Raw genomic sequence first — 20,356 nt, 5'->3', positions numbered from 1 at the left:
GGGAGGCTGGCTGAAGGGTGTATGAGAACTCCCTGGACATTTCCTTGCACCTTCCTGTGAATAGATCATTACTGCAAAATAAAAAGTTAAAAGTGTTCAATGCATTGAGAGCTGGCAGTTAATATTTTGACTAATTAAAATAATAATTAAACATATATGCACAAATAGACTCTGTTAAGGACATCTACAATGAATATGCTGTCAGGGTTTTTTTTTTTTAAGATTTATGTATTTGAGAGAGAGAGAGAGCACATGAGTGGGGGGAGGGGCAGAGAGAGAGAGAGACTCCTCAAGCAGACTCCCCGCTGAGGGCAGAGCTAGATGCAGGGCCTAACCCACGGCTCAGTCCCAGGGCTCTGAGATCATGACCTGAGCTGAAACCATGAGTTGGCCACTTAACCAACTGAGACATCCAGGGGTTTTTTTTGTTTTTATTTTTTAAACTGTCTCAGAATCTATATTACTTACCTTGGTAAGGGTATTTTTATCATGTGATAAGCTCACCACCCCCAGAGCATTCCCTGAACCATTTGACCATTGTTTTAGAGCTTGGGGTGTTAGGGTGTCATTCCTTTGGGGCAAGATGTCATTTGAGACCTATGCTGTGGCGTGTGGGGGACATGGCTGGAAAGTCAATAGAATGAGTAACCCAGCCTGTAACGGTCACCTGATTATGAACAGCTACACTCAGTTTTTCCTTTCATATCAAGTATTGAGAGCTTTTTCTAATATTTGTGACTAAAAAGGAACAATTAGAGTTAACATGTGCTTCATGCTGGGGTTAACTAATTCTAGTCTAAGCTGTACATGGTTCTGTAGCAATTAATTACTGTTTGTGTTTCCGTCTATACAATTAAATATTAATTTGCCCAAAGAATTCCAGTCCTCCATTGCCTTTATTATACAGCAAATAAAGATGAAATGGAAAGAAAAAATTTATAAGCATAAGCATATCTCAAAAATAAAAAAACATTTAAAAATCCCACCTGTATTTTTTTAAAGATTTGATTAATTTTATTTGAGAGAAAGAGATAGTGAGCACAGAGGGGCAGGGCAGAGGGAGAGGGAAAGAATCTCAAGCAGTCTGAGCTCAGAACCTGACACCGAGCTCAATCTCACAACCGAGATCATAACCTGAGCCAAAATCAAGAGTGTTAAGCTTAAGCAACTGAACCATCCAGGCACCCCTCAACTGTATTTTTAAAGACTTTTTTAAATGATGTTTTCATAAATGTCAGCATAAAATGCGAGCATCTCAATTGCATCTACTTGGAGCATTTCCAGGGTAGACGAAAACATGAGGGATAAGATGTGTTCCCATTTGGAATATTTTACCTGAGTCCTTTCCACTGAGTCCTTTCCACTACCTGGAACACGCTAAAAGCTCACTGTGGATGGTTATTCTTCTAAATAAGATTTATTAATCACCCATTTCTACCCCCACTCGATATACATTTGTGAATGGACAGAACTCCATGTCCTCTTGATTTAGAGGCAGAGATGGGGAGGAAGAAAGGACCAGAAGCCTACATGATACATGAGGAAAGAATTCTTAGACTGGAGAGGAAAAACCCTGGAAAGAGAGGGTCATCTTCTACTATCTGAAGACCTATCACAGGTGAATGGTGGTTTGCAGTCTTGTTCTGGTTTATTCTGGGATGTGAGCAGGGGTGCAGGTAGAAAGAGCATTCAAAACTAGATGGGACTTTTGCCTCCGTGTGAAGAACTTCCTATTACCTGAAACTCCCTAGTAAACAATGAAAGCCCTGTTACCAGATTCCAAGCAGGGGTTCGGTGTTGGGTCAGATATGTTGTGGGAAGGCTGTTTTCACTAGTGGTCAGTAATACCTAGTGGTCTTTGAAGTCCCTTTTAGGTCTGATCAAGTGAGACTGACTTAAGTCCTCAGTAGGTAAACTAACTTACTGTTGATTTGGTGTCAGGGACTAAGTGCCTTCACGGACAGATATTTATTGTGTGCCTACTATATGCCAGGCACTGGGGTGGGCAGAGAGACTATACAGCAGGTAAGCAACCAGATAGAGACTCTACTTAGTATAGAGCCTGTTTTCTGTAATGGGCAGATGGAAGGAGGCTCCTTTCTGGAGATCAGTACTTCAGAACTGTGTTAGCTAATGGACTAACAATATGCATATTTTTTATACATCAAAACAGACTCTCTTTGTGAGAATCAATACTGTTTTTTTTTAATATTCTAAAAGGATAGACCAAGAAGCATTTATGATTTTTTTTACAATCAATACGGAGAAGTCAAATAGAAAAGTATAATATTAACTTAATATTGTTTGCTCAATTAATAACTCTGAGGGGAAAAATGTTTGGGCGTGAAATACCATGTGGATTTGATCTCTATATGAATTAAGAAGACAATATAATGTTTTGGTTAACAACTGGTCTCGAGTTTGACAGACCAAAGTTGGAGGACTAGATTTTCTATTTACTGGCTGAGTGACCACTGGCAAGTAACTTAACCTAAATATGCTTCCTTATCTGTAATAAGGGGATAAAAATAGTAACGACTTCATGAGTGCTTGGCACTAGTAAACAGTTGCGGAATGAATGAAAGCATTTAGAAATGCTAGTAAAGAATGCATTTATTGTACTTGTCTTAGTACCAGGCACACCATGGTTAAATAGTGATGGGTATGGAGGTGTTGCTTGTGATGACAGCGGTTGTGAAACTGTTCCTATTTGGAGATAATCTGATCATCTATATAGAAAACTCTGTGGAATTTGTAAAAACTCCGGTTACAACTAATAAGTGAGTTTAACAAGGCTGCAGGATGTAAGATCAACATAAAAAATCAATCATATTTTATATACAAACAACAAACAATTGAAATTGAAATTAAAATAATAATATCATTACAATAGCAATAAAAAATATGAAATGCCCAGGGATAAATTTGGCAAGACACGTACAAGTTCTCTATACTGGAACTATAAAGCATTGTTTAGAAAAATAAAAGAAGACATATATAAATGGAGAGCTACGCCATTTTCATGGATCAATGGACTCAAAGTTGTTAAGATGTCAGTTCTTTCCAAAATGATCTATAGAGTTAACACAATCCCAGTTAAAATGCTAATAGGTATTTCTAAATTTTATATGGACTCTAAAGCTGATTCTTCAGTTCATTTGGAAACACAAAGGATCTGGAATAGCCTAGACAACTTTGAAATAAATAGAAAAGCAAAATTGCAAGAGTTACACTTCCTCATTTCAAGACTTCTTTTGAAGCTACATTAATTAAGGCAATGTGATATTGATGCAAACATAGCAAAGTAGATTGATGGAACAGAATGGAGAGTCCGGACATAGACTCATACGTACATGATCAATTGATTTTGGACAAAGATGCAAAGGCAGTTCAGTGGAGGAAAGATCATCTTTTCAGCAAATGGCGTTGGAACCATGAAAATCTACATACAAAAAAAAAAAAATCTTCGATCCGTACCTTTCACCATATACAAGCATTTATACAAAACTGATCATAGATGTAAATACAAAACGTAAGACTATTAAATTATAGAAGAAAATGTAGGAGAAAATCTTTGTGACCTTGGATTAGGCACTGACTTCTTACATGCACCAAAAGCATGATGTATAAAAGAAAAATTTTAAAATTGGATATTATTAAAATTAAAAATTTCTGTTCTTCAAAAGCTATAATTAAGAGAATGAAAAGACAAGCTGCAGCCTGGAAGAAAATATTTACAAATCACATGTCTGATAAAGGATTTTTAGCTATATGTAAAGAACTCTTTAATCTCAGTAATCAGAAAACAAACCTCAGTCTGAAAATGGATTAACAATCTGAACATGTAACCGAACAAGACATGCAGATTGAAAACCAGCACTTTTAAAGATGCTCAGCATCATCAGGTGGATGCAAATTAGAACTACAAGCTACCGCTACATTGCATTAGAATGTCTAAAATTAAGGCAACTGACCATGCCAACTATGCCACAAGGGAGGATGTATAGCAACTGCAATGTTCCATATTGACTGCTAGTAGGAATGTAAAATGGTGCACTCATATACCTGCCATGTAATATAGCCATTCTACTCATTGGTGATTATTCAAGACTAATAACAGTACTTATGCATAAAACTTGCATATAACTGTTCTTAGAAGTTTTATTTGTAATATCTGAAAACAGAAAGCAGCCGAAATGCCCATCAAGTCAATGGTTGAAACAAATATACTCAATGGAATACTACTCAAAAATAAAGAGGAATGATACATTGAGGGGGAGGGTGTGTATATGTGTGTGTGTTTGTGTATCTCAACACGGATGGATCCCAAAATAATTATTCTGAGTGAAAGAAGCCATTCAAAAGAGTACATACTGCATGATTCCATTTCCATAAAATTCTAGTAAATGCACATCGATCTGTTGTGAAAGAAAGCTAATCCAGTTGCCTGGATGTAGGGAGAATTGGGAACATTTTAATTGGGATTAAAAACGGGAAGGACAATACTTTGGGGGATGATGATTATGTTCGTTATCTTGATTGTGGCAATGGTTTCATGGGTATCAAGACCTACTGAATTGTTTACTTTTCATATGTGTAGTTCACTGTTGGTCAGTTAGAGCTCAATTTTTAAAAAGTAATGTGTGATGATTATCACAGCACTAAGGGGTCACGACATGGTTTTGGTGATCTTTGGGCAACCTCCAAAGTGAGTTTTTGCTTAATAGAAAAGGTCATGTGGGTTTACATTTTTAGTTATGACCATATAGGTCATAATTAGCTATGAGAGCATAGTAGGAAGGAAGGAAATGTTGTCACTGGGCATTGGTTATATTAGTTTGATTAATATGGAGCCTTGGATGAACCTTAGAGTGATTGCTAACACATGCTTTAGTTTTGTCCTCACAGTTTTGGACCATGAGACTGATATCTGAACACTATGTTCCAAGATACTCATTCGTACTTCTAGTTAGTGAGTAAATATAGCCACAGACATTTTATTTTAATGAGAAAGAATTCTAATTTTCAGGGACATGTCTGATCCTTTATTTAAAAATAGAGTAAAATTCCACTCATATATTTTAATTGGCATTAGTGGATGCCTTTCATCCAAGGACTTCTCAAAATCATTTAATGTCCAAAGCCTGTAATATACCGTCTTCCAGTTTGACAGGTGCAAGAAAAGGGAATTAAGTGACTTCCAGGGATCACAAAGCAATTCTGCAAATCTGTGTGTGTCTGTGTGTGTCTGTGTGTGTGTGTGTGTGTGTACGCACATGCACACATGCTCATGGGGGCATGTGAGTGCAATGAGTGCTTGTGTGGTAGGCGGTCAGGCAAGGTTTAAACAAAGATGACCCAGCTTCTTTGATTTGGTTGCTTATTATGTTATGTTCTCTTTTTAGTGGACTTATTTTGCTGTTTCCTGAATAGGCCAGTTATTGTCACATAAGGGTATGTCATGAGCAAGTCACAAAGACGGTGCAGGAATGCCACACGACCAGAGAGGAGGAAAAAATAACACAGTAGTCCATCCCAGACTTCTTTCCTCTCAGAATTGTCCCTTGCTTAGGAATGTGGCGACTCTTTACAAGGCTTTTGGTGTTGCTTTGATTCACAGTGATAGAACATACACTCAACATCTACTGTGTTGCAAGTATTTTGCTAAGCTCTTGACATATATTTAATGACATGATCACCACAACACTGAGATAAAACTAGGCTAGCTTCATTTAAACACCTTGTCCAAGTAATGGCGTCTGGATTTGAAATTGGGGCATTTAGGCAGACAGAATTAAGTTCCTTTACAATTAGCCATGTGACCTTGGGCAAGTTACCTACTCACATTGAGACTTAATGGCTCATCCGTAGAAGAGAATTATAAAGCTCATATTATAGAGAGTTCTGTTGCACATTATAAATGTTCGGTCAGTGCTATTTCACTTGCCTCCCACCCTCTTCTACTGGGTTCTTTGCCCTTCCTACTGTATCAGCCCAAACCAGATGTGACTGAGTCCTCCTGGCTATTGGACGTTTAGTTTTTCCCTCAGAGCTGATTTCATTAGAGATCTGGCTTCTCAGCAAGACTCTGAGTCCCTTGAAGACAGAGATCTTCTCTCAGCTCTTTACTATTCCTGCAGCATCCAGCACAAGGACCAGTAGATGCTTATGAATTGAATTGACAGGTCTCATGCAAGATGTGCTTCCCAGCATCTCTAGAGCATTATTCGCAACCCATACCCTGCATCCCAGATCCTGCCAGTCTACTCTTTGTCTTCATTCCAGAAACTGCTTGGTTTCATGTCACTTGACCATCCTCTGATGTGAAGAGCTCTAATTCCCCTGGGTGGCAGTGCCACCCATGTCTGTATGGTGGCTCATGGCTTTTACTGCTGAGTATTCCAGAAAACTGGGTATGATGTCTGTGATTTTCCTGAGTCCTGTGGATGTGCTCTCACCTGACTAGGTCTCTGGCCCTCCAGCCTCTCTAGACTTTAATGTCATGTTGACATTCTACCGTGTCTCAGCCCAGTTTTAAGGGTGTCTATTACTCATTTGGTCAATGGACACATAAGCAGTAAGTTTTTAATCACTTTGTTTTGCTCTTCCTGTTTTTCTTCCTACCCTACTATCTGCTATCTATTCTTCTTCTTTTTTTTTTTTTTTTAAGATTTTATTTATTTATTTGACAGAGACAGGCAGCGAGAGAGGGAACACAAGCAGGGGGTGTGGGAGAAGAAGAAGCAGGCTCATAGCGGAGGAGCCTGATGCGGGGCTCAATCCCAGAACGCCGGGATCACGCCCTGAGCCGAAGGCAGACACTTAACCGCTGTGCCACCCAGGCGCCCCTGCTATCTATTCTTCTAACGCTGTATTGGCATCTCTGCTTTGACTTCTAGATAACACCTGTGGATCTACAAGAAACCCATCATATTTTACATATTTCCATTGAGAATATTTAAGACTGTCTTCTGTTGGGGAGCCCGGCTGGCTCAGTCGGTAAAGCATGTGGCTCCTGATCTCGGGGTTGTATAGTTTGAGCCGCATGTTGGGTGTAGAGATTATTTAAAATTAAAATCTTTAAAAAAGAAAAAAAGATTATCTTTTGTCCCATTGCATAACACTGTGCAGGGTTCTTTGCTGGATAACTTTAGAGCTGGAACTTCACTTTAGAGCTGGTTCCTTCCCTTAGAATATTCGCCATTCTGAATTTGAGGCAACTTTGAGTATTCTAGCCTGTTTCTGGATAGATAATGCCCTCCTCCCTTCCAGTTGCTGTACTTGGCATTTTGCTTATCCAGGGTCTGTAGGCCAAACTATGTGCCTAATACAGTCTAAAGTCTGATGGGAATGCAGAGGATAGAGAATTCAGTCCAGAAATGGAGAGCTATTTTTTTAATTTTTCCATGGGTGTTTTTTGGGGTATAAGGATTTAAACAAATTGCATGCGTTCCACAAGTATCCTGACTCCTGTAAGAGATTTTATAAGCTAAGCCCAAGTTTTCCCACCGCAGTGAAAATGCGTAGGAGCTCCTGCAGCAAGTTTCTGTAGCCTGGGGTGTTTTGGGTGAGCGCTGTGAAGATATTCTAGAGCTGTGTGTTTTCTCTCTGGCTTTTCTGGCGGACATCAGATTTCCTGGTTGGCACTTGTTTCGGCCGTGAAATGGGAAAAGCGAAGGGAGGAGATCAGGCATTTTTCTGCTCCTAATTTAAAATGATTGTCCATGAGTAGCTCTCAGAGTGGCTCAGCATTTATTTAGAGCCCTCTGTAGGGTTCTTGATGGGGTAAAGATCATTCAGAAACCATGTTGGTATGGCTTCTTCTATCATTCTTTTGGAATAACTATGACATTGGATTTTCAGGGAAACACTGTGAAGGAAGCTTACATCTCTGCATGCAAAATGTTTTCCAGCCTAACTGGCAAAAGAACATTTGAAAGGTCTTTTTCATTTTTGTGAATGAACAAATAAAATAATTTACCCTAGGAGAGCTTTCTTTTGCATATGAAATGAACTCAATATCAGGTCACATGGAGATACTGACCTGACATTGCCCTGATTTCCCATGCGTCTTGGGAAGTGTTTTGACCTCTGTCCTACTCTCTTCCCATTGCTCCCTGTTGTCTTCTGTGTATGTGTGTGTGTCCATGTGCATGTGTATGTGTACATGTGTTGAGGTATGTCTTTTCCCCAAAATTCAAATAAAGTATTTGTGAATGTCATTAGACTTCTTAAATGGTAAGAGAGCTATTTAATATGGTTTTCAGAAAATAATTTTCTTACGTAAAGAAAAACATCTTAATTGAATTTGTATTAAGGATTTTTTTTATATGCCAAGATTACTTAGCACAACCCCCCTGAATTGAGGACAATTACTTAATGTCTTCCAGTTTTGCTGTAGCAGTCATGTTCTCTCTGCTTTTCTTTTAGGAGTCATCTCTACTGCAGACATTCTTGACCGAGAGACAACTGGGTCTTACTGGCTGACCGTGTATGCCACAGACCGGGGCGTTGTTCCACTTTATTCCACTATTGAGGTCTACATTGAAATTGAAGATGTGAATGACAATGCCCCCCTGACCTCGGAACCTATTTATTATCCTGTTGTCATGGAAAACTCTCCAAAGGATGTATCTGTCATTCAGATCCAGGCTGAGGATCCCGACTCCAGTTCCAATGAGAAACTGACATACAGGATTACAAGTGGGAATCCCCAGAATTTTTTTGCCATCAATACCAAAACAGGTAAGGGAATGCTCACATGACTCTTTTTTCGTTGGTTGTCCAGCTTTTAAATCCATCAGCCTGACACCTGCTTATTTATATTATTTTATTTTTTCCCTGACTTATTTTATGGTGTGGAGGACAACATTCTTTTTTTTTTTTTTTTTCCCCTGGGGTAGTTTCTGAAAAGGTGAGCATTCTACGTGGTATATTCTGATTGGAATGTTTTAACTTCAGCTGAACCAAGGTGAAGTGATCTAATAGAAATTAGAAGCTTTCCCAGAAAGCTTTAGATTTGCTTTTCTCATAATAATAATAAAAGTGGTTCCCAAGCCATTCTTTGTCTTTCTTGAGAAGGGAGTAACCTGGCCGATGCTGGGTTCTGTGGGTAAGATGGCTTTGTGACACCTGTATTTCTAGGAGCTTCTCCTTTGCTTGACCATCTAGCTTATTGTAAATGATCTCCTTTAAGCCTTAAATTTAAGGCCCAGATTTTTTGTGATTCCTATAGTATCCTTGAGTATAGTGTCAACATTTAGAAGAACTTCCAGTGTCTTGATTTTTACATAAAATGTACCACCTTTAAATTTTCAGGTCTTTTGCTTAAAAAACTTTCTAGAGATTGTACTGACAATTTGTTGGGTAAGGCTCAAAAGGGGCAGGTGTGGAGTTTGGTAGATTGCATTCCGAGACAGGTACATACACTGGAAGATCTCAGAGGTTCCTTGCTTTCTTGTGACTTGCCTTGTTTAGATCTGAACAAGAGAGTCAAACCATCAGTGAGAGTTGTGATAGTTAGAGTTTGAATTAACTGAAAGTTAGAAAAATGCAAAAAAGATGCTATTGCTGTTTCACCCTGAGCAAGTGAATCGACAAGTTAGGTTAGTTGATATTTGCTGGTGTGGACATACTCAGTTTTCGTAACAAACTACTGATGGAGTTGATAGTTATTTTTCCTTCCGTGTTTGTTAAAGAGGAAACATACAGCTGACCGCATGTATTTTATAAATGTCAGATTCCTATGAACATACTTGAGAGAGAATGCCATGTTTTTTGGAAATAATTGATTTTCTCTAATTATAAGTGGGTCAGTCATCTTGCTAGGCAGGGTCTCATGTGCTAACAGTGTTGAATCAGGATTTCACTTGCATTTTGTTATTAGACAAAGAGTGGTCGTCTTTTATCAGTGTCTGACTGAAACCTGCTGGAACTTGAAAGAGAAGAATCAGAGATCTGGAGGCTAGCTCAACCTTTCAGAGCCGTGTTACATAGGGGAAATTGCTTGAGGACCCTGAGGGACCGCTCACCTGTGCTAGAAACCCCTCCTGATTCACTTTCTCACTGGAACTAAGGGCTCTGGAATATGGTGACAGAGAAATGAATTCAGGTACTTTACAAAGGAGAGAGAAAAAGAGAGGGGGGAGAGAAAGAGAGAGCGAGAGAGAGAAAGAGAGGACACAGACCCCTCCCCCCCAAATGTCATAGTAAAGACGTTGAGGACACAGATGTCTTCACATTTCACAGTCCCTGGGGAATATGAAACACCCCTAGTCACCTTCAGCCTTCTTTGTAATTCCATCGCCACTTGAGTCATTCAGAGTGAGCCCATCACCTTCTTTTTGAGAAGTTAAAAGACATTACAGAAGGGCATTTTCAACTCTTCTCTCTCTCCTCTGATGACTGCAAATATTTTAGAATGAAGTCACAGGGAAGGATTTGGGTTGGATGTGAAGAACGTAGGCTGTATATTATATGCAGAGAAGAACATGTTACTAAAGCTCATGTCACTAAAGTTGTCTTTTAGGCAGATTTTAGAAGTTTCCATGAATTTTCAGAAACTCTTGTATTGTCGCAATTTAGCCTATAATGCATAATAAGAGCTTTAATTATATTTATAATTTCCCTGTTCTTGCCATAGATTTTAAAAAGCCATTTGTGCCAGGAATGGGATTTTAGACTTATTTTTCTAATTGTTTAAAAAAAATATAGAGCATTACTTTGTAATTCTCAAGCACATGATAAGAAAACACTGGATTTTATTGACTCACTCACTTATCATTTATTATTGTGCCTACTAGTTTCCAAACAAAATCTAGTAATAGTTATAAACTTAAGATATGGTCTAAACCTTCCTGGGACCCAAAGGTACATGAAATTAACAAAATAACTCATGTTTATTACACAGTGAAAGAGTACGATAATTGATTATGGTGGGTGAATTTCACTCAACATGGCCTTGGTGAGAGTGATGGTCAGGGAGTGCTTCATGGAGGAGGTAACATTTGGGATTAGAAGTCCTGGTTTTTAAGTCGCTGTGCTTTACTTCCTCGCTGGGAAACACCACTGACCACACCAGTGGGAAACATAAACCCAATCAGACATCCTGACCTCACCAGTTTTTGCGAACTTGGAAAAATTGTGGAACCTCTCTGAAATTTTTAGTTTTTACTGAGCCAGGATTGTTGCAAGGAACATAGGAGTCCTCTGTGAAATGCTTAGCACAGTGCCTAGAACATTGAAACCGCAACAAGAGGTGATACCCCATCCTGACTGCCTTACCTCCAATTGCAGACACATCATTCACTCTTCTTGGACCTCGCGTTCTTATCTGTAAAATGAAAATGACATTACGTACTTCATTGGGGGGTTACCCATGAAGACTGAAAGTTGTGATGTGTTTGAAAGTTGTTGATAAATTCCAAAGCTCTGAAAGAATCATGTTATCACTCTACTTCTTTCTATGGAGATTCACAGAACTGCAAGCCTGGGGTAATTCTTGTGAAGATTGTTGCTCTCATATAATGCTGCCTATGGAGCAATCTTTAGCCAGCTCTACAAACTCTCCACAGGGACACTTAATGCTTTAGCATTTCTTCCTGTCTTTCTAAAGCCATTTGTCCGAAATGGTTATGTTAATGTAACATTTTTTAGTAAGGAAGTGGGAGATGCACCCAACCAGTATATTTATTAAAGATCTTAGCTTTAGATTTTTTTTCAACTGGATGTAGACTCTAGTAAACTGACCTTTCATTCCTTCCTTTGTGGTAGAGCTGAAATTTATGGAGTTTTGTTTTGGCAATGTGCTCCATAATAAGCAAGATTTAAATGATTAATGTATGCTCAAATAATGTCAATGCTTATGGTCCACAGCTTGCAGCAGATAACAGATGTCCCAGACCCAAGAAGGGAGAGAAATTTCTCTGTTGAACAGTGTTCTCTACCCAAAATGCCATTTTTTTTCCTACCAGACCTAAAACCACATAAAATCAATAGTCTGGGGACCTTCTCCAATAATTTCTGTGGCTTAAGAGTAAAAACAAAAACTGTACCTCTGAGGTCCTTTCTGACCTGTACAGAGAACCCTTGATTAACTCCAGTCTGAGCAGTTGAATTCCATTCAGTGCAGCATCTTTGTGGATGTCTGCCTCCGCTCGTGAGTAACCGGAGCCCTACCCATGCATTCTGAGCCGGAGTCACCCAGTGGGCTGGTATTCACTTGCCTCTTTGGGTGAACAGGTACTCAAAATGCTTGCTTCCAGCCCTTGTAACAAAATCCAAGCTGGCCATGGATTAGTCATCCAGGCTCAATTGGGGAACAGGTGTGAGAAGTTCCTCTAGGGTTTTAGAATGTTTATTTTAGTTGTATCTATAGCATGGGAACCACTTAGCAGAGCGCAAGCATGCCAGCATTTAATAGAGCACTCAGTAGATGTTAGCTGTTGTTGCTGCTATTACCCATCATCCTGGAGTCCCCTCTAGAATAAGGTTTCTGTAAGTTGCACGCATAGTCTTCAGAGCACTGTCTTTGGAGGAAGGTGTACTTGAAAGGCAGCAGTGTTTTTCCTCACCACATGGTGTATAGCCCTGGAACCTTCCATTCAGGTTTATAATGTATATTATGCACTATTGTCTACCACTGCTGTTTCAGACCCCAGGTGTTGTAGGACGGCAGGCAGAACAGAAGCATGAGATAGTTTCTGCTTTCAGGGCATTTATTCTCATGGGAAAAATAGGACATACAAGGTACTTTTAGCAAAGAGTGTAAGGCAGCTTATAAGAAATAAGTGGTCAAACTCCGTGGAATATAAGCTGTGAACAGGGTAATATGTCAGAGGGGGGCTGGGGCAAGGACTTCCCAAATCTGAAGTGGGCCCTGAAGAATGGGTCCATCTGCAGAGAGAGTGAGCCAGAAAACTACCCAGGGAATATAAACAAGTTCAGCTGACCTTGAAAGCCCATCTGCTGCTACTTAAGCTAGTTTGAGAGGCATTATACCATTAGGAAAGGAATTTTAAAAGACTCATAAATGTCTGGAGTGTTGGAAGATATTAGAAGTAACAAATATGTGTATCTCTTCTCTTTCATGGGTTTTTTGTGTGTTTTTGGTTTGGTTTGGTTTGGTTTGGTTTTTTTTGTGGGTTTTTTTTTGGTGATTTTGGATTTTTAAAAGTCTTGGATTGTATCTCTTTTGTGTTTTTGGTTTGGTTTGGTTTGGTTTGGTTTTTTTTGTGGGTTTTTTTTTTTTTTGGTGATTTTGGATTTTTAAAAGTCTTGGATTGTATCTCTTGCTTTTGAGAGGCCAACTTAAAATAATATTTTCAGAGGGGACAAAACATACATAATTTCCCTTTGCCTCTGTTAAACATACAACCAGGATTGGCATACGCTGCATTGAGAGCCCGTGTCTGTGAAAGTGATCCTTGCTTCTTCTACAGCTTCTGCTGGTCGATTATTTAAGGCATAGGCTTTCTGAATTCCTTCCTGCAATGCTTTTGAGAGGCCAACTTAAAATAATATTTTCAGAGGGGACAAAACATACATAATTTCCCTTTGCCTCTGTTAAACATACAACCAGGATTGGCATACGCTGCATTGAGAGCCCGTGTCTGTGAAAGTGATCCTTGCTTCTTCTACAGCTTCTGCTGGTCGATTATTTAAGGCATAGGCTTTCTGAATTCCTTCCTGCAATTGTGATGTCTCCCTTTGACCCCCCACGCTTTGGTCACTGGCATCTCCACCTGTGTTTGAGTGGTGACGAAGCTGAACTCTCTTTTACTTTCTGTGAACATCTTGGGATAAACCTGACCAATAGATGCTTTATGTGTGGGTAGACCAGCTGCCCTGCCCACCCGGTGGGTGGAGAGGCAGAGATCCTCTTCAAATGTGTGTCTGTTGCAGGGACATCTCAAATTCTACCCTCATCCATTGGTATCTTTGGATTTAGACATTTTTTTCCCTATTATAATGGGAGGGATAGCTTATTAGCATACTGGATGTCCTCTGTTTTTTAATCAACTCCAGATACTATTAACATGCCTTTTGGTGAATGGTAGAAGACGTAGCGTTTGGTCAGCAGGAAGGGTAACAGAGGGAAAAGTTGAGACCACACTTCAGCATGATAATAATCACCTGGTGGTCTTATTAGGCGGCAGATTGCTGAGGTGGAGCCTGATAACTTACATTTCTAGCAAGTTCCCAGGGGAGGCTGATGTTGCTTCCCCAGAGAGCCTCGTTAGCAAGGCTCTAGACTTTAGTACCCCCAGGAAACGAAAGAGGGAGGTAACATGGTGCTGAGACAAGCAGCTGAGGACAAGGTAGCCCACCTTATAATTTATCCATGCACTCTTCCCTCACAGTGCGGGAGTTTTGAGGTGTGACTATGAATTCAAAGTGCTCTCTTTACCCACCCCCAAAATCAGCTCTCATAACCTTGCTTATACTTTGTGTTTTATGAAGTGGAGACAAATGAAAATCCAGTCACTTTAATCATCCATGAGGAAAACATCACTGATTCCTAAGACTGTGGTTAATAAAAATCTGGGTTATGTAATGTTTGGATGCACTTGTATTATATCCAAATATGTGGAAAGAAGGGGAAGCTGTTACTAAGTGAAGGTCAGGCCTACTTTAATGAATAAGCGAACATTGATATTAGTCTGTCATCATAAAAAAGGGTTAGTTCGTAAGATAGCGGTACTCACGAATAATTTCGTATCTTCAGTAACCTAATCCTTACGTTGATGCACAGCCCTGTTTGGTGGTAATCTGCTTAGGAAACTACCTTTTCCTGGAAACCAGAAGGAAGCCTTGTTTGTATAAAACCAGAGCTTAAAAAGAAAAAACACACAAGGTGAGGGACAAGGGTACAAATATTGGTGCTTTTTCTTCAGCATGAACGCTGTGGAAACCTCTTGTTACCGTCTCTTATTCCTTATTCCTTCCTAATGGAAAGCTAAATTCTCCTGAATGGGTAGAAATGGCCGCTAGATGATGAGCCGATATTCATAAGTACAGGCACAAAGCAGATAATGTAGCGAATGAGTATGTATGAAACTGTAAATCACCCTCGCTCCTTCTTTCAGCCATGAAAGGAGGCCTTGTCCTATAGAACATTAAATTGTGTTCGTTTAATCCAACAAGTCCAGTAGAACAAATCGGGCTCATGCACATTTATCACTGGGGGGTTTTTTAAATTCCGCAGTGACCTTTGCATCCCCGTGAATGCGCTCCAAATGAACAAGGACAAAGGGGACTTTTCTGCACTGTCATTATGTCCCGGGGAGGCTGTGGGTTTCCCCGTTTGATCAACTCACGACTCTGGGCTGGAGGCATGGGGGTGGGCTTCTGAGGGGGCAGAGGGCTTGGCCATGGCAAGGGAGATTATGCTCCTTCCTGTTGTGGCCTGTGGCTCTCCTTCCTGTGGCTCGAAATTGTCTGCATTGCTGGTTATGATTATAAATGCTAATTTCAGAGTTTCTCAACCTCAGTACTATTAACATTTTGGACTGGACAGTCTCATGGTGGGGGCTGCCCTATGCATTACTGAGTAGGAGAAGAGTCGTGACAGTCAAAATACCTCCTGGTATTGTTGAATGTCTCCTGGGGGTAAAATTACCTTCGTTGAAAACCAGTGAATGAATATGGAATATTTTGTAGGACTCTTTTCCATATGGGCCTTACCAAAGCATCCTGTACAAAACGAATGACTGGCTATGAAGGTGTGATGGTATTGTTAACCAAAAAAAAAAAAAAAAGAAAGAAAGAAAAATGTGTGCATGTCTACCTATATCTACATATATAGATATATATGCATACATATGTGTATCAATAATAAAATGAACTAAAACAAAAATGGGAAGAAATCTAGAGCTGCTTAGCACTTCCCTGTGACTCTAGGTTCTTTGTATTTTAAAGGCTCTGTGAATACTTGAAATCCAATCCATCAGGAAAAGAAGAACAAAATAATAACAAAACTTCAAACAGAATGAATGTAGGTAAAGTTATCCTCTTCCCTTCTCCTAGTATTTGGAGAGGATTTGGCTGTAACGGAATTGTCATTAGAGTCAGTGTTGAACAGCATTCTTCGGAAGATGGCATGAATAGATTATTTTTGAGGGTTCCCAGGTTTATTCCCTTGAAATGCTTACATAGCTCCAAATCCTGTTTCTGCTTAATGTCAGCCTTCTGATGGATAAATACAGGGTTTGTTCCTTCCCTGGAATAAAGGTGGTTGAAAAAGAAAAAAAAAATCCTTTTGACCTCCACTGAGGATTCTGTAGTCATGTACTTAGATGAAGGCTCTCTGAGGTCGTTGGCATCCCTAGTAAGTATACAGTGTTCATTCACAAGCCCCAACCGACTGGTAGATTTGTGGGGACTTAGACCAGTGCCCAGCTCACCATCTTTAGATGCTATATAGGATTGGAAAGACTTAGCCAAGTGGGAACTGGTGACCCCATCAGTAACAGGAAGGAAATCCTTGAACCCCACCCCCAAATTAAGTCAAGTTGCAATGGACAGGACTGCTAGTTAGGCAACAGTATGTGTTTCTACCCATTTATGAGATTCAGATCTTTGCATTAATACAACTATTACTTGGAAAAAAGATTTTATAATGACAGTCAGGAATGGGGAATTTTGGCAAAAGGGAGAAAGGACTGAGCAGGCACCCCTGGAAGGAAGGGAATGATGCCACCGCCTGGCTGGGGACCCACCAGCTGTGTAGGTGGCTCAGAGCTGCCTCCCAAGGGACAGGATGCTGGTCATTCCATGTGGCTGGTGCTCAGCCTTCCGTGCTGCTCCCCTGTCCTGCTAACCCACCGAGGAGGGGTGGGGAGGAGGGGTGGTGCTCCTAGATATCTAGCCTGCCCCTGGGCTCAGCTGCTGGCATAGCTGCTGCTGAAAATTACTGAGAATTATTTGGGAGGGTGTAAATAAAGCAGATGATGCAGTTGTATATATATATTTAAAAAGAGATTGATTAAGGTCATAAATTTCTCTTTTATTTCTTCTATCTGGGCATTAATTCCACAGCATTAATTTACTGCATTGGTTTATTACTTTCTTCTGTTCTGAGAGAAACAGTGAATTTTAATTGAAACCACTGCTTGCTTCTCTACATTCTTCCCTGCGATTATTAGGGAGACCCCTGGATACTGCCTGGGCCTGTGCCTTTCTCTCCCAGGTATGGCAGGAAGGTGGGAAGAGGAACCTTCACCCAGAGCATAGGGCTGCTCTGTGCCCCAGCCATGCTGGTGTTTTCTCCTTTAGCTTGCACTGCAATCCTGGAAAGAAACTGGAGCTCTGGGCTCCCAGGCAATTTGTCAGGGTCACCCAGCTGGTTGGCGCAGAGCTAGGGTTTGTCTGATTAATGAACCCTAATGCTAAAGACAAAGGCTATCTGATTTGAAAAAATGGGAGCAAATTCAGTAAACACTTTAATGAGCCTAGAACTTTGGATCTGGGAAATTTTTCAGATGATTGTATAGACACTGTCAAAACTGGTGTACTGCGGGTTGAATTGTGCCCCCCCCCCCCACCAAAGGTGTTGAAGTCCTAATTTCCCTGTGCTCATGAATGGGATCTTATTTGGAAATAGGGTCTTTGTAGATATAATCAAGTTAAAATTCGTCATACTGGATTAAGGTGGACCCTCATTCAGTACCTAGTGTCCTTATTAGGAGAGGAAAATCTGGACACAGAGACACTAATGCAGAAGACAGCCATGTGAAGATGGCGATGTAGGAGTAATGATGCCACAAACCAAGTGATGTCAAGGACTTCCGGCAACTACCGGAAACTAGGGAAAGACAAGGAAGGATCCCTGCCTAGAGCCTTCAGAGGGAGCATAACCCTGCCTACACCCTGATCTTGGACTTCCAGCTTCCAGAGCTGTAGGTGAATAAATTTCTACTGTTTAAAGCCATCCAGTTCGTGGCACTTTGCTACAACAGCCCTAGGAAACTACTATAACATACAGTCTCTAGGTACGGATGGGAACATTGAGCTCTCCTAAGGGGGCGAGGCTAGTACACAGACCCAAGGGTCAGGGATTCCTACTGCAGTACTCTGCTTACTAGACCAAATGTTAAGCTTTCCAGCAGTTTTTATGCTAGTCAAGCTTGGCTTTAGTTAGATAGTTTGTTTTTGGTTTGCTTTGCAGTACTTGTGACCTAGTTAAGTTTATTTGGGTAGTTCTGAAAGAGATAGGGGTTTTGATAAGACTGGTGTGACATTACATCACTCTAAGCATTTCAGGACTTCTGGAAGATCATCTTGTGATGATGCTTACATGCTCCTTGGAGCCCGTGGGACCGCCTGGAAGTTACTGTTGACTGGCATTCAGTGTCCCTCACAAATCGGGATATCATCAGTCTATTCATTTTGTCATTTCTCAGTCTTTTAAAGCTGTTTCTCTGGAAGCGTGGTTCTTTCAAAGCACTGAAAGTTTCCACGTGCAAAGATGAAATGTAGTCTCACCATTAACCTTGAGAGCTGGAAGTCCAGTTTTAGTATGGTTACTACTTTATATTCTGGTCTTGTCATTTTCTGTCATCTTTGTATGATTTCGTTCCTAGCTTCTTGACATTCTTACAAAATGGTATATGTGTTCCAGAAATCTATAAATTTTATTCACCTAGAGGTGGATTATTCTAGGAAAGCACATGGAAGTCTAACAAAATTCTGAAACCAACATGTACTAAGTTATTGATAGCAGTCTTATTAGGTTGTAACAAACTGACAGATGTTTGTTGAGCACTTCACCATGCGTAGTCAGAGTTAGGCTTCACTATAATGCTGGGGAGGAGAGAAGCCAAGTGGAGTGGTGCTCAAGAGCCTGGACACTGGAATCAGATGTCTTTGCGTCTGAATCCTAGCTCAGCCACTTCTTAGCAACGTGATGTTGGGCGAGTTATATAACCTCTCTGAGCTTCAGTTTCCTTGTCTGTGAAAGTGGGAGTATTTCTAGCAACTAATGAATTGGCTTGCCACCAAGATTAAATGAGTTAATATATGTAAAGTAGTTTAAAAAGTACTTAGCATGTAGTAAGCTCTCAATAAACGTTGAATGATGTTGTTTTCATGCGTAGAGTTTTTTAGCTAAGTCGTCATGCACCTTGTATGATGAAGTCCTTAGGCAGTGGTATTTTTTCAAGTACAGATAATGCTTTACCTATAGATTCAGTAAGTTTTCATCTTGTGAGGCTGTGTCTCTCTGCCCTGTTGACTTCCATATATGTGACTATCAAACTTGTGGCTGAAAAGTGGGCTGCGATGGGGCTCTCTTAAGCTCCTAGAAGCCTCTCTCCCTATTTTAGATATGTCTACTTTCCAAAAATAAAATAGAAAGATACCTTGGAAAAAGCACGAGTCGCAGTAGTTGGGTTATCCAGATTTTTGCCCAGCCGTTGCCATTAACTCCTCTTATAACAAGTTTACCGCATGCTAGAGGCCTCAGAATCCTCACTTATAAATCAAAGAGTTGGAATAAGCGTCAAAAGCATCAACACCTGACTCACGTGCCGATACTGTTTTTTCCCATCACAGACATCATTAATCGATGATAACAGCCCTTTGTATAATGCCCACACTTGGCATCCATTTCAACCTAACACTGATGGGGCCCTGGTATGAGAAAGGATATTTATTTGCTGTTGAGTTCCCTGAAACCGTCTCTACCTCTAACTAAGTCCTGGAGTCTATCGAGGTCCATGGCACTGTAGAGAAGGAAAGGGGGTGCTAATGGGGGAGACTGTATAGAAATAATTACCCAGGACTTGGTGACTCTGAGAACTTGAGAGGTGAAGATAGTCTTCACAGAGTAGATACGTTGTTGTAATTAACTTTGGAGATATCCGACCACCCTACCACATCAACCCTTTTCTCTGAGCATTAACCCGCAGTCCTTCTTTCCTTGACACTAGGATCAAGATTCTCTCTTCCATGAGTTTGTTGTCGGGATTCAGACATAATCTCTGGTTGTGGTGGACTTGAGAACTGTAGGTGAATCTGTCCCTCCAAAATTCATGTTGAAATGAAATCCCCAAAGTGATGGCATTTGAATGTGGGGCCTTTGGGAAATCATTAAGTCACCAGGGTGGAGCCCTTCCCTCAGGAATAGGCTTGACCGCCTTGTAAAAGAGACTCGAGAGAGATTCCTCTCCCTTTCTGCCCCACAAGGACACTGCTGGAAGATGCAGTCTTTAACCGAGGAAGTGGGCCCTTCACTAGACACTGAATATGCTGGCATCTTGACCTTGGACTTCCAGACTCCAGAGCTAGGAGAAATAAAAGTCCGTTGCTTATGAGCCACCCAGTCTATGGTATTTTGTTATAACAGCCTGAATGGACT

General features: G+C 40.5%; 1 protein-coding gene across 2 annotated transcripts in view; it reads left to right on the top strand.

The window, feature by feature from the left end:
* The window catches only part of FAT3 (FAT atypical cadherin 3), a 497,297-nt gene that overhangs the window by 152,578 nt on the left and 324,363 nt on the right, over positions 1 to 20,356 (top strand). For both annotated transcript variants that reach the window (XM_008688345.2, XM_040631005.1), the window contains exon 2: positions 8,431 to 8,745. In XM_008688345.2, coding sequence (XP_008686567.2) covers positions 8,431 to 8,745 — 315 coding nt within the window. The remainder of the gene's footprint in view (positions 1 to 8,430; positions 8,746 to 20,356) is intronic.

This window comes from Ursus maritimus, unplaced genomic scaffold, assembly GCF_017311325.1.
Source record: "Ursus maritimus isolate PB19 unplaced genomic scaffold, ASM1731132v1 scaffold_16, whole genome shotgun sequence".
NCBI lineage: Eukaryota > Metazoa > Chordata > Mammalia > Carnivora > Ursidae > Ursus > Ursus maritimus.
This window is presented reverse-complemented; position numbering and strand designations above follow the sequence as displayed.